Raw genomic sequence first — 17247 nt, forward strand, 5'->3', positions numbered from 1 at the left:
AATAAATGGCTGGATTAGTTTTGGTTCTGGGAGTATTTCACTTTAATTTTAAATACTGTTATGCTATTAGATATGATCATTTTGGGATGTAGAATGTTTCCAGATGTGTTGTTAAGTTTTATTGGCATGCACAGAAATGAATATGATCACAGGATAAGAATATTTACTCTTAACGATGGATTTTTGGCACAAAAAAATCCTCTCTTTAAAGTTTTGGAATAAAATGGGGCATTCACTGTCTCATAATACAGTATCTCTGAAGGTAAATCTCTGACTGCTGTCTTTTAGTACTTTCCCTGCTTGCATCTGTATTCTCATCTGACTCTGAGTGTCGGCCTTGGATGTGTCCGTCAAGATTACTGCATGTGCTTGAGAGGATACCGCAGCTTCAAGAGCAACTCCCTCTCTAAAGTTTTATTTGTTTAGCTCCAGGTTTGAGCCAAATGCTTTGGTCAGCATTTCATTACTCTGCTGCCCTTGGAACAGGGGTTAGATATGACTGGAAACCATTTGATGGTGAGAAGAACAGTAAAGTGATCAACTTTAGGTAGATCCAAAAGAAGCTTGCTCACAGCTTAAAAAGTCACTGAGTCACCGTCTGTCCATCTGGTCTGGCAAAAATCTGGGCCCACTGGCTTTGGAGCAAATGTTTTCAGTTTGTCCTTTGAGCTCAAAGTGAAGCTTGTGAATGTAATGCACAAGTGGACCTCAGGGGTGGATCCTTTAATAAAGTTAACTTTTCTTGGCCTGCGACTACCAGTTATCTTCATTATTAATTCATTTCCCAGTATTTTTTCAATTTTCTCAGAAAAGAGTGAATATTGCCAGTGACACCCACTAATAGTCTGAAACATTCAAGAGCACAAAAAAACAAAAAAGCAGCAAAGTTTCACCAGAGTAGGTATTGTTTGCTTGAAAATGCTGTTTAACCTGCCAGGGGGTCCTACTATATGTTTACTGAGTGGCTGAAGTGGCTGTTCTGTAGCAGACTGATGGTTCGGCACTGCTAATGCTTCTCTGGAGAGCAAAACAACGCAAATGTCAACAGGCTATGCCACAAATACAAAAATGTCTTTTTTTAAAACCGGGTACAAGGGTGAACAGAAAACCCCGGTGAAAACATTTATTAAATATTTAAAATTTTCTTTAAGCAATTATGTTTCATTCAGGATCATGGCATTCAGAACTTTGCAGAGTAACAAGTAATCAATCTTAAACATTTGCCCAAACTAAACAGTGTGAGGAGATTTTGAACTGAACATAACAGTCAACATAAACATCTGATTCTTTCACCCTCATACAATATTTCTCTTGCATTGTAATTAAATATAACGACCCAGACAACATAAAGCAGAACATGAGTTTAGCAGCAGTTCCTTTGGGAGGAGAGGCACAGCAGTGCAGTGTGGATTCTGGAACAGGGCTGTATAAAGAACGCATGTCCAGGGGACCAAATAAATATTGCCGTTGAACACCATACCAGTGTTAAAAGCTTCATTCTCACACCCAAATAACATTAACATGGCTAAGAACTGCACTTCTTATTCTGCTGCTTAACCTGTTTTATCTACCACTGTATGTTGCAACACTCTTTAAGTTTCCTTGTGTTACTTTTTAATCCTGTGTTAATATGGTTATGTCTTCTGTTAAAAACGTGTTGGACGGTTCTACACAAATAAACTTGACTCGCCTTGTTTAAGATATCTGGACTTTGTTTCAATTTTGTCAGCTTATTCAGCTCAAATTAACCTTTTGTTTTCTGCATCTACAGTAACACACCTGCCAAAAGGTTTGTTCGATGCATGTCATGTCTTTTTCACTCAGTGAAAGATAAGGGTTAATATGATGCTGAGCCTGAGTGAAAATATGATGCTGAGCCTGAGTGAAGTTTTGACCAAAAAGTATTGAGACATGGCAAAATGTTGTTTTGGCGGTCATGCTGTAGTGATTGGGTGAGAATGTACAGCCACCTCCTCTGTGGGCAATTTGCAGCACACATTACATGCTTTGAACTATGAAGAGGTCCAGACCACAGGTATTTTGGCCCTACATTGTGAAACAGTTGAAATTATCATCATTGTCATATGTTTCTGATTTCTCAAACAAGGGAGCATGATGTTGAACAGAAATACAAAACTTTGAATTCCTCCCTGTTTGTGTCAGATGAAAGCCCTGTTTTATTTCTGCACTTGGCAAAATATGAGCATTAATAGGTTCAAAACAGGCTCAGTTTTACACCTCGCTAACCAGGCCGGGACATTGCATTCACCAGCATCAGAAGCTAGACACTGATGCCAGATTCTGTCTGACAGGGGTTTAAAAATGCACAAAGATGTGACAGTCACACATACAGTACAGACCAAATCCAACAGCCACTGTCCTCTTTACAAGGTGCAACATAAAACACAGATGCAAATACTTCTTGACAGCAGACCAAAAAAAAAAAAAAAGTTTATTCATGTGTTTTTGTGTGCATTTCAGAAACAGCAGCTCTGAGCCAGTCAGAAGCAGCAGAAGTAGATGCAGACAGTGCAAACAATTCCCAGAATTCCTCTGAGGAGCAGGATAAACTGACCCTAGCGCTGTTTTTGCCACATAGGCTGAGACACTGATGCCTGAGTGTAGATGTTTGATGGTGGGATGGCCTCCAATTAACAAGCATCTAAGTTAATTCCAGTCTGTTTACAACCTAATTAAAGTTTTTAATTTTGCCACATACGTGGATCTTTTATGCTCAGTCTAGTAATTGGGTAAATTAACCACAGACTGTAGGTGTCGATAAGACAGAGTGAGAGAACGAGTCAAAACAGAGACAGAATAATAATAAGAATGTAGCCAAACTAAAAGAGGAAAATGAAAGCAGAAGGCCACTGTTAGTATTCACTGTGGGTCTGTGCCTCCTCAGCAGCTCAGCTCGGAACCATGTTTGTCCAGCTTGGATGGGCTGAGCATGTTCTCTCTTCATTTGCCAGGAAGACAATTTTTTATTGGCTGAGTTTAGCTGCATACAAAAAGACTGCGCACAGACGGGGCTGAGAAAAAGGTCATTGCCCAAAAATACATGGTCTAAAAAATTACAAATTTGTCGTTGGACAACAGCCTGTGGACACAGCAAACCTTTCACCTTATGACCCCTCATAATAACGTCACGTCTGGTCAGGACCTGTCGTCACTCAGACATATCAATAAGTTGTTCCACCACTGGTTTTCACACTGTTACATACAATATAAATAGAGCCAGGCAAGTTTATCTATACATTGTTTCACAAGATGTAAAAAAAGTGTAGCAAAAACTACTATTGTTTTTAGTCAAAAGCTGCACAAAATATTAAGTTCCTATTTAAATTTGATTGACCAAACAGTTCAGAAGTACAGAACAAAAAGGTATTTAAAGCATACATGTAAAACCACACATAGTGTATGTATTTATCAACAGCTGCACTTTACATGTATTGTAAAATTTGTATATACATGCCTTTTGTTCTTCTAAAGCTGTTCTAACAAGATATTTTGTTGATAAATGACATCTAATATGAATTAATTCATTACAGGAGTAGGAATAAATGAAATAAACCACCATAGTTTTATGATGCAAGTCTTACTGTGAGGTAGCGTGTGGATGGGACTGCAAATTTCTGTCTGAACCTGTCTCGTGCCTGAGAGTGTGGCGTCTGAACCTGACCTAGACCTGACAAGCTTATACTGTATAATGTCCGAACCTGACACAAAGCAGACATCTGAGTGCTCCAGCAGTCTGGCCTGTAGTTTTAGCTACGTGTCTGAGCCCAACCCAGACCCAAACATAATTTCTCATTTTCTGTCTGATACTTGGGTACCGATGAGTCCATTTGGTCTCAGTTTAGGTATCCACACTCTACTGTGAGGTACACAGAGTGGGTTACATACAAACCTGAAATTTGAAGTAGTTATGAAAAGTGTTAAAATTCAATATCTGGCATCTAAGAATTCAGAATTTGTTCATCTTCTACAGTGGAACATGCAAGTAACGGCACACATAAAACCCATCTGGCATGGTTTGCATTAAGCACTCCTGTGTGTGAGAATTCATGCTCAACTGATTGAGGAGAACTTGAGTCTGTTACATGAGCCACAGCAGGCAGAGGGACTAATTGACTTCAGGTGTGTGTGGAGGCAGACTGCTCTCTCTTTTGGGCTACTGGTATTTATAGCATTTTTCACGAGCTGTTCAAGAAAAAAAAAACAAAGCAGGCCTATTGTGGATATCTTAATGTACCTCAGTCTGACCACCCAAGATGCTGGCAGATGTCCTTGACCAATGATACAGATGTGACAGATTCACAGACATAGAAACTCAGTAAAAGGTCACCACCTTCCATGCAGAAAATATGATGCTACTCTCATACCTGTACAGTAAATATGAAGGCACACTGAGCAGCTGGTTAGCTTAGCATAAAGACTGGAAACTGGAAAACAGACAGCATGGCTCTGTCTCCCAGCATCTCTACAGCTCCTTAATTAACACAATATATCTTGTTTAACTTTATCACCATAAATAATGACTCTTCTCACTTGTTATGCTCAGTGTTCTATACAAAGCACTGCATCTGTAAAAATTGCACTGAACTGCTGCTATATTGGCCTTTTTTGCACATTACCATGCCACACTCTTTGCATTCCCATCACTTCATCTAATCTTCAAATATGTTTCATACTGCACTAACACATACATATTGCATGTGAATGTATACATATAAATATAGTTTATCTTACAGGATCAATATTCTTATTTAACTGCAAAAAAGGAAAGTGCATCTTCCAAAATATTAAAAAGTTTTAGAATTTGTGATATAAATTAGGATACATCCTAAAAACACAGAGCTTTACAGCTTGAACCCCAAACATGGTACAAGAACATGAAGTCAGTGAGTGAGTGAAACATAAGAGAGTGACCAATTTTTCCTAAGTGCTTGTAACATCCAGTATACAGACGTATCCTCTCGTGAAGTGCTCTCGGTTTGGGATTTTAGTGCAGCTGGCACAAGACCTGAGCAGCAGGTTTCACACTTTGTTTCTACACTGAGATTTGGATGTTCCTGCCTTGGCTAGACTTGGCACAGCCAAGCGTTACAGGCCTCACCACCTCTGGTCTCAGCCTTTGCTCGCACCAGTATATTTATATTTATACAGGGTTTTCCTTGGTTGGGGACTGTGAACTGTCTTGTCTCAGTGCCCAAGCTAAACAAAGATGCATTTACAGGGGAGGTTACCTGATTGGGACAGCACACAAAGAGGCTGAAACTAGATTACTTTGTCACACCAAAGACTTCCTGTGCTCTTTAACCTTGACAGTAGCAGATGTTAGCTCACTATTGCATGAATTATACTTCAACCTGTTTTCTTCTTCTCATAATGTACCAAAAATGAATTATTCACCCCCACTGACCTCACCCAGGTACTGTGGTATTTCTACTTTTAATTGAGAATCTGAGTAGTTCTTCCTCCCCCTGACTTTACCTCATCACTTGATTACTCAGAAACATTATCAGATATTCGCAGCATTGCCATCTAGTGGTGACAAACTAAAAGCACCCATGAAAAAAGTGGAAAATTCCTAACGTGCTGCACAGTCAGCTTTTCTATAGAGTTACATTGTGCGTAAGCTAAGTGTACAATATCTATCATTATACACTTAAGTTTTTCTTTTCTCAATTTTCTGCATTTAATATACTAAACTACAACAGCTTCTGTGTACATCTACTTTGCAAACAGGAAAATATTCAGAGGTCATTTCTTAAGTGCCTAAATAAAGAGGGAATTTTATCCAACCACAGGGCAAAAGATATGAACAATTTGCTTATAATCCATGACCCCCAGTTCCTTGGGCCAGCATCCCGCCTGTCTGTTTGGACTCTGTCTCTAAACAAGATCTTATTTCTGAAATTGACGTAGTTGAGGTAACATTCCCATGCCTCAGTTTTGAAGAGCAGTTCAGGGTTCCAGGTTTTGCAATAACACATAACTTGGAGCCACAGAGAACAAAATAAATATCAAAAAAAAACAAAAAAAAAACGGGAATAAAAAAATAAGACTTGTGTGCTGCTGCGTAAACTAAATTCAATTTTGATTCATTGCCCACAGTCAGGGTTTTTTCTTATTTTTTGAAGAAGTAAACTAAATGTATTGGTAATAGACTATTACACTTAATAAGATATGGATCTAGCATTACTTGACCGCCAGATGACATTCTCACAAATCCAGGATACATACGTGCATATGTGTATGTATGTATGTATAGCTGTGAGAGGAGAAAGGGAAATCCCTTGTCAGGTTCTGGGGATTACAGTCAGACTGATAATGAGCCTCCCAGATGGCAGGAAAAGTCAAGGATCAAGACCTCAGGTGGGAAAATCTAACAGAACTTTAGCTCCTAAGATAGTTGCTAAGCTGTCAAGACTGCAGCCGCTTGTGCAGCAAATGACACTGTTAGTTTTAACTTAATTTGTAACTTAAGAAGGTGCCTTGAAACATTCCAACTGTCAGCACAATTTCCCCTCCACTCCAGACTCACCCACAGAGAATGCCGGGTGTTTGAATTGAATGGCAGTTAGTGTAAAATTAACAATGTTACACTCAAATTTCCACTAAGCCATCCAAGAATTACTGGAAGACAGTGATTCAGCCACAGCAGTGGCTCATTCCCAGCTATGACGGCCAAAGAGAGAGATGAGGTGTGATCAAAAGTAAGCTGGCTCCTCAGGATCTGGATGCAGCTCATAAACATTTCATTTACTCAGTCAAAATATTCACTGCATTGCCACACACGATCTATGATTTTGATTAAACATCTACAGAGGTCTATTTGTACAACTTAGCATGAAGAAAACAAATTCCTGTTCAACTGCAAAATTAAACATCACATTTATTTGAGTTGTTATGAGTGTTTAGGCTCCAGGGCCCACGTGTGGACCCTCAGATAAGCATTAAATCCCCAGTCAGCTCTAACACTTCCACTCTGTAGGTGACGGACCTTGATCTGTCTTTAGAGACTGGACTAGTCCTTTTACCCTCCACATTTAAATTATTTAAAAATTGTCAAGAAGGCAGCAAATTCATTAGGACTTTATTGAACTGTTTCAGTTGGGGGGGGGAGACTTGATATCAGCTTCAAAGCACCAGTGAACACTAATCAAAGCTGTGAAAAATTAAAACCTATTAAAACAAAGTCACTAGATTTCTAAAATTACACAAATATGCATTGCAATAGAAAACATTTAACTTAACAGATCTGAGGCTACACATATAGAAAGAACCATGCTTAAGCTAAAATGCTAACAATAATAGTTTAGCGAGTAAGAAGGTTGATGTTTGCAAATTTATTCTACACTGCATCAGCTGAAGCGCCCTTGAGCCAATCCCTGACAGTGGAGCTGCTCGGCACACGAACACACTCACTTTCTGTTGGCTATTCTCTTGGACCTTCTCAGAACAGGGATCTGTGCCTCCTCTACATCTGCAGCCACCCCAGCTTTCCTTCTACTGGGGGAGGGAGCCATCTGCTGTGAGGTGGACGCAGCTTCCCCAGTTTTGGGCGGCTTTCTTCTCCCTCGCACAGAATCTTGTGAATCTGATCCTTGCACGACCTTCTTCACTCGCCCTCTGGCAGCTTTATCTGACTTTTTCAACTCTTCTGCTACAGAGTTTTGTTTTGTCTTCAAGTCATCTTTAACAGTGATATGATTGTCTGCTTTACTGCCTGTGTGTTTCCCCCTTGCTGATGTGCCTTGCAACATGTCAGCATATCTAACAACCTTTCTTCTTTTCTTTCCTTGACATTCCACTGGGCTTTTGGTGGCTTGTAGTTCTTCTGAGGCTTTCACTTCTTCTGCTTCCACTGCTTCCTCTTGGGTTTTGATCTGCATCTGCAGAGCTTTATAGGCTTCCTGTGAAACAATATTACAACATTAAATCCTTAGAAGTCTTCAGTTACTGGATGCAACATTTTTGCCGCTCAAGCCTTGTGCTTGCCCACTCAGCTAAACATCAAGAGAGAAGACCAAGGATATGAGGTCAAATCAGTCTCACCTCTTCATGTTCAAGTTCAGCTGTCAGGCTGGTTAACTGCTTCATCAAATCTTGTACCTCCAGCTGAAAACAGAAACACACACACACACACACACACACACACACACACACACACACACATATATATATCATCAATAATTAATATCAACAGTAATAAAATGTTATACGAGTTGGAGCCCATCTTACCTGTTGGCTTGCAATTTGTTTTTCAAGCTGCCTTTTCTCTTTGGCCTCTTTCTTCTTCCTGTCATTTGCATACAACAGCATTTGTGTGTCATGCTGGTGGAAAAACTGAGCCCAGGACACAACAAGCAATCAGTACTCTGAAAAGCAAAGTGTGTTTGGGGCCTCCTGCATGAACTTCTAGCTGCCACGTTTTGGGTGTTTGAGCTCCCACAACATATGAATACACCAAAATGGAAGGCTTCACAGTTATTATACCGATGTTCTCATGCAACTCTTGGCTTCACCTTTTTGATGTTTAACAATTACTCGAAGCAAGTTTCAATGCTGTGTTCCTTTTTCTTATTGTACTAAAATATAAAAACATCCCTTAAAATGCAGCACTGACCATGTTTAGTGACTCAGAACAGGACACACAAATTCATTTATGCAAGCTATTACTTGTTTGCCACCATCTTCTGCGTCCGACTAAGCTCAATCCTCTTCACCTCTATGACTCTCTGGACGTCTTCTGTCGTCACCATGGCCAGGAGGGCCTTGGTGTCTACATCTGTAATCTCTGTCACTGTCCGTGTCATTTTGAGGACCACCTTTACCCACTCAGTGAGCTCTTCACAGGAAGCAAACTGACAGGAAAACAACAACAAACTGAGTTTTTACCTTCACTTAACATGACCTAAACAGAGTGAAATTATCTGAAAAGATCATCGCCTTTAACTCACATTTATACCACAAAGGGAAGACGTTAATGGAAAGTAAAGCCTTTTTTATGCCAAACATATTATAAAGATACAGGATTTGTTACTGAAAATCAGCATTTGAGGTTTTCACAATGTAAAAAGGGCATCACACACAGAACTGTTCTTCTCCCTCCTTGTGAACAAACAAATTCACCTTGTTCAGTTCAACACTTGCTGTATCCCTGAAAGCAGACATCAGCTCTAAGACTGCTGTTTCTGTTTTCAGCAGCTTCTGCGTGTCCTCCAGGTCACTCTGAGGAAAGTCAGACGGTTGTGCTGCATTAACACACTGCAGTTGTAGTTAAAAACTTTACAAGAATGATTGCAAAGTCCAACTAAATATGACTGTGTGAGTGAGAAACCCACTTGGAGCTTTTTAATGTGTGCATCTTCTTTCATTTTTTTTATGAATAGCAAGTCATTTGTGGTCAGCTGATATCCCTTCATCCCTTTCAGCATGGAACTCAGGTCATCTGGCACTGAAATGTTTTCTGAGCAAACAGAGAAACCATTAAGTGCAGGAAAACAACTTCACAATTAAAATCATTGATGTAGAAGCTTTCATTAGCTCTGAGCCAAAAAGGAAATCAGCTCATGTAATTTTCTGGCTGAATAAAGCACAGTGTTATTTCAATACTTGAGCTCTGGTTAAATCCAAATGTGTGTTTCCAAGAATGCCTTTTATTTTTTGTGTAATTTGCCATAGGGTTAAAAAGCAACATACTGAGCAAGTCAGCTAAACAGGAGCAAACTCAGTTTTGTACCAGTTTTTGTCTCAACAGTGTTGAAGTCAAACGTTTCGCGTTGGTCATGATGAGCTTGATTTATGGTAGCTGGCTGCCAAGAAGCAAGAGGTGTTGAAGTCAAACGTTCCGCGTTTGTCATGATGAGCTTGATGTATGGTAGCTGGCTGCCAAGAAGCAAGACAACAACAGATCAGATCATTTATCAAACTTATTACCAGATACAGTTTGTTAAAGAGGCGCAGTGAAATAATGCTCAGTCGCTGCATGTACTGTACCTCGGTATGCTGCTGTGGTTCCTCATAGTCCAGATGGCTAAACTCCAGGCTTCTCTTTACACTGGCCAGAGTCATCATCCTGTGGAGCTGTTGGTCTACATGGGTATCATTTTCTTTATGAGCGCTGCCTTGCAGAATCTCAAATCCTCTGGCTGACATGTCTGAGATTCACTCAACTTCAACAAACATATTAAAAATCAAAAAGCCTGTAGAAAAATGCTGCAGTCCAGCTCATTTCCATCACACTTCCTTTTGTCTGAGCAGCAGAGTCACTGTGCTAACCATCACTGAATCATTATCACCTGTGGCTCAAAGTTTTCTTATTACTCCTTCTGACCAGTAGATGGTGACAGATTCTGTAGCTCTGAAGGGCGTGTACAGTTAAAGATGATAAAAGCAGTGTTTAACTTGAGATAACACATAGCTCATCTTATACAAAGCCAAGGTGTGCACTTGCTGCTGTTTAGACACCTGGAAGTGAATGAGTATTTATGTATAAAATGTTGTAAAAATAATTAAAAATTGAATAAAATACAAGTGGACAGTGAAAGAAAAGCTACATATACTCAAGTACTGTACTTATACTATACTACTTGTACTTTACAGTACAATATATTAATACATTTTAGCTGTGCTTTACATTGTACTCCACTTCTATAACAGATTTGACAGCTACATACATGCGTATTTAGATTTTGCACAAAGATTTGATTCTCTTATAGAATAGTACTGTTTTAAACATTTTGAGCAAATTAAATTGCCAAACAGAGTATAAACTAATTTAAATGACAAAATATTTAGCCCTGCTTTAGCTGCACAAGTCAGACAGATAGGTAAATGTGCAGACAGGCCAGTGGATTCTGATATAGAACAGCCAACCTGTCTATCTTTAAACTGGTGCTGTCACGCTGCCAGTCCAACGTGTTTTGTGGAGCTTGAGGAACGCTGGTGGAAAGTGCTGAGTCATAAATACCCCTGTTTTTAAACTGCCCGCTCACCATAATGACAAGGAGGGAGGATAAATTGGTGCTTCATGACACCAATTCCACTTGGCATAGCTGCGATTCCACATCACAGCTAACAAATCATTCCTCAATAAAAGTCCAATTCAAAATGACTTCTCTCATCTTTTTCATACTGACAATTCCTCTCTGGTGTAAGTATCTCTGCCATATTTCTGTTTTTCCCATGGGAGGAAGTGTTAAGCAGATGGTCCACTGCTACTTTGCTGTTATTGAAAACTGTACAGTAATTTCCTCATAGATGAATTAATTAACGGGTTTCAAAATGCTCCGAGACAAACAGCAAACAAAAAACACGAGACTGACTTAAAGAACACACATTTAATCCTGAAAATTCTATTTAATTGACCATTTGCTAAAACTGGACATAGTAGGCCTGCCAATCTCTGGATTTCTGTTTTGCTGTAGCTGCACATCTAAAGCTGAACAATGCCCATAAATCTATTACTGCTGTGACATCTGCTGTGACTCAGTGTCTGCAGCCATAACTGCCTCAGAGTTAACCCACTTTTTCAAACCTGCATGGGGGTCAGCACTTCACGTGTTGGGCCACTCACTTGTAGGGGTTAAAAGGGAACTCCACTGATTTTAAACATCATCTGTTTAAGGTCTTGAGGAATGCAATGGCATAATGTGAGGTATCTGAAGACTATGTGTTTGTGAGGAAAGAAACATAGAAAGAAGGGAGGCTACCTGACCACTGCAGCCTGCTCCTTTTACCCGCTGTAGATAACGTAGGCACCAGACTTTAACAGAGTATAAGGATGGGCAGAATAAAGACATATGTCTAGTTCTGCTGCATCAATTTTGATCCTTTTTGTTTTAAACTGTCTATCATGACTAAATCTGAGTGGTTTTTTGATATCATATCATAAACCAAACCAACTACGAACACAATTATGCATTATTTAGACAATCATGTGCATCAAATACATTCCATTTTAGATATACTTTGGTATATGGTATACCTTTAGCAAAGGTCCTTAAAAACATCACTATGAACAATCAACTGTAGGGTAAAAAGAATGGCTAACATTGCAGCTTTGGTGCCATTTCTTCCTACTAACAGCTGAAAAAAATGTCTAAATTCCTCTCAAAATATTGCTCCTGCCACCCCTCATCTCCTTGCTCTCTCTCTCCCTCTCTCTCTCCTCAGGGACACTAACAAATTCCCAAGGGCTGAGTCTTCTGTGAGGACCATATGACAGCATCAGAGTCTTGTGTATGTGTGTGTGTGTGTGCTGGAGAGGGAGGGCAGTTGTGGCTCAAGGTGTCAGAAGGGAGGGTGGTTTAAATTTAACTGCAACAGGGCTGATATCTGCATGGCAGGTCCTGTCTCTCCTCTGCTGCTCTTTCTCACACGCACACACACAGTCTGTGTTCACAGTCCCTAGCCACAGGCAACACCACGCACACAGCAGCAGCAGCTCCCTCAGTCTGCCAGGAGACGGTCCTCTTCTTCTCTCTAAGCTATCTGACCACCTGGATTGTACAAGAGGCCAACAGAGGACACAACAGAAGAAAGAAAAGGGACGCTCGCTATCAGGAAGGACAGCAGAGCAAACATTCACACTGAGGATAACGCTTCATCTGAGCCGACAGGCTGCAGGAACAGCCAGTGGCACTGCAGAGGCACAGCAGCACAGTGGGCTAAAGATTTGCTGCAAAAGGTAAGAAGGGAACTTGATTTGAAGAGGCTGTGTCTGTGTCAGAGGGTGTGTGTGTGTGTGTGTGTGTTCATGCTCAAACCTTGATTCATCTCTTTAATTTGGTGGGAAAAGGTCGTATGTCTGCGTGATTGCATAGGGATCTTACCTGTTTATTAAATGCAGAAATCAGATGGTACTGACATTTTTGGCAAATGCAAAATGATATGTGCAATATTTTCAGAATAGTTCCTTTAAAAAAATCTGTGCTGTTTACCCTGGCATCATAAATGTTTTGAATACTGTACATGTTATTCGTGAACAAAACATTACATTTAAAAGGTTTTCTGCTTTTATTACATTTTTCCATATTTCTAAAAAGAAATACAATTGCTGTGGACAAAAGCTTAAAGCACAGATGCATTGAAATGTCTAACTGGAGTGGATTAACAGAACTAGAGAGCTGGATATAATCTGCACTGTGGCAGCGTTTCTGCAAGGTTGGTGCTAATTAGACAGATAGAGAGATTAGAGGCCAGCAGGCTCTGGGTGTCTGCTGATTGCAATTTAATCTAAATGGACTGAATTTATTTGGCCAGGATAAAAAGGATCTAAACTATATGCTTTTGATTACAGTGACAGAAGTTTGTCTTTTATTTGCACTTACCTCTGCATATTTGTGTTTTGCACAGTAGCTCACCCATGCTTTACAATTAAATTTGCTGATGAGGGCAAAACATGATATTGCTCTGCAAGTACTAATACACCCTGTGGTTAATTTGCTCACCACATTGAAGCCACTGTGATAATTCCTCTGCCTCTGTGCAGTGATACTGTCTGGAGTAGACACTGGTTTGGCAGGTTGTCGGTTGTACTGGTCACAGCTGGGGAATTTCCAAAGGGCAGTGTGTCCATGAGAACCTGCTGCAGTGTCATAGAGTATCTCAGCACTAGGAGGAGGGGAGAGATTGGCCAGAAGGTCAAGTTACCAGGCCTGCACTCTTGTCTCAGTTTGGAAACATACAGTACAGAGGAGTGGGAATGAAAGAGAGAGACAACAGTCGAATGACTAAAGCACAAAAAATACCAAAGCTATTATCATGGTAGGATGTCCTGCGTGGCCATCTGTAGTCTGATGAAGTGGTATGTGGTGGTCAGCAGAGTAAAAGAGAGATGTTACCAACAAAATAAACTGTCAAAGATCACTAAGTCTTGCTGCTTCCCTTGAGCATTGGAAATCATTTTTATTATGGCTGTTTGTTGGACAAAATAAACAATTTGAAGATGTCATCTTGGGGTCTGGGAAGCAAAGTTCCCCTTTTTTCTTACATTTAATATGCTAGAATACAACTAAAACAAATCAACAGGAGTTGAAACATTCCTCCATATCTCCCACAACCCCCTCATGTGAGTAAATATTTGGGCTGACAGGAGGACACCTCAACATGCTCCAGATGCAGCTTTAAAAGGCTTGGCTTTGGCATTTTGCTAGAAGGGACTGGTTAATCTGTTTAAGCATGGGCAACAATTGGACAAGAAGCCACAGCCTTCTGGTGCTGGTGCTGTAAGCCAACAAGGAGGCGACTGCCCAGCAGACGGCTCAATAAGTTTCAGGTAAATGGCATTTTTAGGGTCCTGAGAGTTACAGTGTGACAGTATGTGTAAGGTCATAAGAACATGTGTAATATGATGAAAATGCACCTCATTTCTAATGTTTTCACTTGATTTATCAATATTATAGAAGCTCATGTGGTTTACTGTAAAGGAACATCCACATTAACATTTATTTGAGGTACTGTAGATTTCTGCCAAGAGAATAATGCAGGTAAGCTGCTGTGTGTCACCATGTCGGCACTTTACAAGTGCATGCAAGCACTCAGTAGTTTGACTCTATGCTATTCAGTGATATCAAGGAAGAACCGGTGATAGCAGCACCAGAATAAGACATTCAGTAGTACTACCAGCTGTATCTTAATCTGTTCATAGAGCAGTGGTTTTCTATCTGTCAGGTAAGGTCAAATGATAAATGACAAATCTATCAGCTTCAGGATAATAAATGAGATTTAAATAGGAGTAAGTAAGAAAAAGAACAAACAATATTTCTGCCATTTGCTATGTGGACAGCTATACCAATAAGATGAGGCGTAGTGATACCAGCTTTTGGTTTGAACTGGTACCAACTCACAAACAGTATGCAGCCTTTGATGAGGCATCACTTAGACACTGCTGTACTTTAGTTAGAAACTTAAAACCACTGTGTCACAGGAAGTGTTATCTTGATAACATATTGCCTTTTTGGCACTAGAGCACCTTGCTGCAAACTCCCCTTTCAGAGTGGCTGACAGTTTGAGGACAGTGGGCCATTAACTAGAAGCGCACTAAGACAAACCTCCTGGCACGTTAAGCTTCTCCAGCTGTAGGATGGATTAAAGGACCTGGCTCAGAGGCTTTACTGAAGGTGTTTGTTTCATCAATGGGGTGAGCTTACTCTATGCCATGCTAGGATAAAAGTGTGCATGTGTGTGAATGAATCAAAGCATATCTCTTCTTGATACATGCTTGAATTTGGCTTTAAATGCATATTCATCCTCTTGAATTTTAATTTTTTGTAATGACTGAATCCCCCTGAATAAAATCACACTACTTTTTTAATACACCAAAGCACAACTGAGTTTTGAGTGTAAAGGTGCTGGAAGATTTCTGAAGGATTAACAGAGCTTCCTCACAGCTTATTTTTCTCGTATTCCTCATCATATCTTGACAGAGCACCCGGACATGTCCTCTACAGAGCAAGTAACAGCCACACAGTGTGAGGAGACAGTTCATGGGTCATGGGTTCCTGCACAGAGATTGAAAGCACATATAAGAACAGCTGGATGGAGACCCACCTAGTGCTGTATTTCAAGGCTTCTTACAGTCACCAGCAGCTGAATAGCATGAAACGAAGGTGTAAATTGTGCCACCCATGATCTCACATGTCATTGTGTACATGGAATACAAAAACACTCACAAAACTGTGGATACTGCAGAGTTATCACTAAAGCACTGAGTTGCTAAAGCAGGGTCAACCAGTGCACGGAGAGTGGGGACTTAGGGACACCTGGTGTCTGGCTGCAGGAATAGTGACTTGTTTAAGTTGTGGGGTCCTGTTTCTCTCACAGAATGCCAACTGCTCGGAGCTCTGGGAAAAGTTCACTATATATACCGAGGCAGCAATGCCAGTGTTGTCCAACATTAGTCAGTATCTCTCACAGCTTGACCTACAGTCTGCTGCTGTCACAAGTGAGGTCAAAAGAAGTCAGCTGACATCAGCTGGTACAGCACAGCCAGGAGGTGCTTTCACAGAAACCGTTCCCATGAGAGCAAGTGAAAACATACAAACACAAGAGGCTCAAGGACAGATAGCTATAAAAAGGAAAAGGCCTGTATTAGGAAGCAGAGCTAATAGCATGCAACTCATTTAGTCACTTCAGTTTTTTTAATACTTCCTGATTAGATCTGATCTTTAAGGCAGCCAAAATAGCAAACAAAAATATTCAGTAGCAGCTTAACCTGTTTGGTCAAGATGTTCTACTTTAATGTGTCATTTGATCAAAGACACTACATCACTGTTGACACCGTAATTTAGTAGAACCTTTACTTCAGAAACTGCTTGACACCAACATGCACAAATAATTCAAATCCAAGTCTTTCAGCTTGTGTTGGACCGATCAGTGACAGTGTGACTTGCTGCAGCAGGCACAGTCTCTGCGCATCTCTGCGGAAGTGTAAAAGTGAGTAATGCTTGTGCTGCATCACTACACCACCGAGTATTAGTGATGGATGGCTGCCTGTGCTGGATTAGAAGCTACCAGCAGGGAATGATAGCATGGAGAAGTCCAAAGAGGAGAAAAGCTGCAAAATTCATATAACTCACTGTTTTTCTATGAACTAGCTTTGAAGTGTACATGTATCATTTACATACTCAGTAAAATCTAATGAGCTGCTGAGCCAGATAAGCCAAATGAGATTTTTGTCAAGTCTGGGTCAGTAAATTTAGAGAATCTGTTCTTCTCAGGTCAAATAATAAACATATTCATAGTATTGATGGTCTGAAAACAGGTTCAAATTATGTCTGAATTTTTCACATAACATGTCACTGTGAGAAGAAACACGGGAAAGGAAGAAAACTTGCAAGAGAAAATCATAAGCTGGACAAATGGAAAGGCTTTGTGCCTCTGCTCAAGAGAGTGTCCTGCATGGCAACTAGAGAGATGGTTAAACCCAAAATGTGCTACAACTCAGTGTGCAGGCCCACATCATTTCTCTTGCAACCAAAACCTACTAAGGCGACAAATATGGTCTTGCTAAATTACATGGTGAACAGTAAGCCTTTGAAGATCCACCTTGCTAAATGACTTTCCTGAAAACCGTAGGAAAATGAAAGGGAAGGGGGGATACAATTTAAGGGGTCAGTTAAATTTAAAAATTCATGCTATACGTACAACCAAAAAAAGATTCTGTATTTCTATAAGTGGGGTAAAACTATGGAATAATTTAAGTGTGGACATAAAAAATAGTAATAGAATTGA

General features: G+C 40.2%; 2 protein-coding genes across 5 annotated transcripts in view; one reads left to right on the forward strand and one right to left on the reverse strand.

Annotated features, from left to right (window-relative positions):
- Positions 1–7027: 7027 nt before the first annotated feature.
- On the reverse strand, positions 7028–10318 carry LOC109971969 (structural maintenance of chromosomes protein 1-like). 3 transcript variants are annotated; one of them, XM_020620546.1, is made up of 9 exons: positions 10009–10317; positions 9841–9897; positions 9752–9767; positions 9354–9478; positions 9142–9240; positions 8689–8873; positions 8251–8308; positions 8065–8127; positions 7028–7922 (listed from the first exon to the last, which is right to left on the reverse strand). In XM_020620546.1, exons 1-9 carry the CDS (start codon positions 10165–10167, stop codon positions 7431–7433), a joined length of 1254 nt encoding a protein of 417 aa, XP_020476202.1. In that variant the 5' UTR covers positions 10168–10317; the 3' UTR covers positions 7028–7430. The 3 variants fall into 3 exon arrangements, with proteins under 3 accessions (XP_020476202.1, XP_020476203.1, XP_020476201.1); XM_020620547.1 differs by lacking the exon at positions 9841–9897 and having other exon boundaries at positions 8251–8355; positions 8736–8873; positions 9752–9824; positions 10009–10318; XM_020620545.1 differs by lacking the exon at positions 9841–9897 and having other exon boundaries at positions 9752–9824.
- A 1990-nt stretch (positions 10319–12308) lies between these two features.
- The window catches only part of filip1l (filamin A interacting protein 1-like), a 69222-nt gene continuing 64283 nt past the window's right edge, over positions 12309–17247 (forward strand). For both annotated transcript variants that reach the window (XM_020620551.1, XM_020620553.1), the window contains exon 1: positions 12309–12700. The gene's annotated coding sequence lies outside the window, so the exon portion shown is untranslated. The remainder of the gene's footprint in view (positions 12701–17247) is intronic.

The sequence above is a fragment of the Monopterus albus genome, unplaced genomic scaffold (assembly GCF_001952655.1).
Source record: "Monopterus albus unplaced genomic scaffold, M_albus_1.0 scaffold240.1, whole genome shotgun sequence".
Taxonomy (NCBI): domain Eukaryota; kingdom Metazoa; phylum Chordata; class Actinopteri; order Synbranchiformes; family Synbranchidae; genus Monopterus; species Monopterus albus.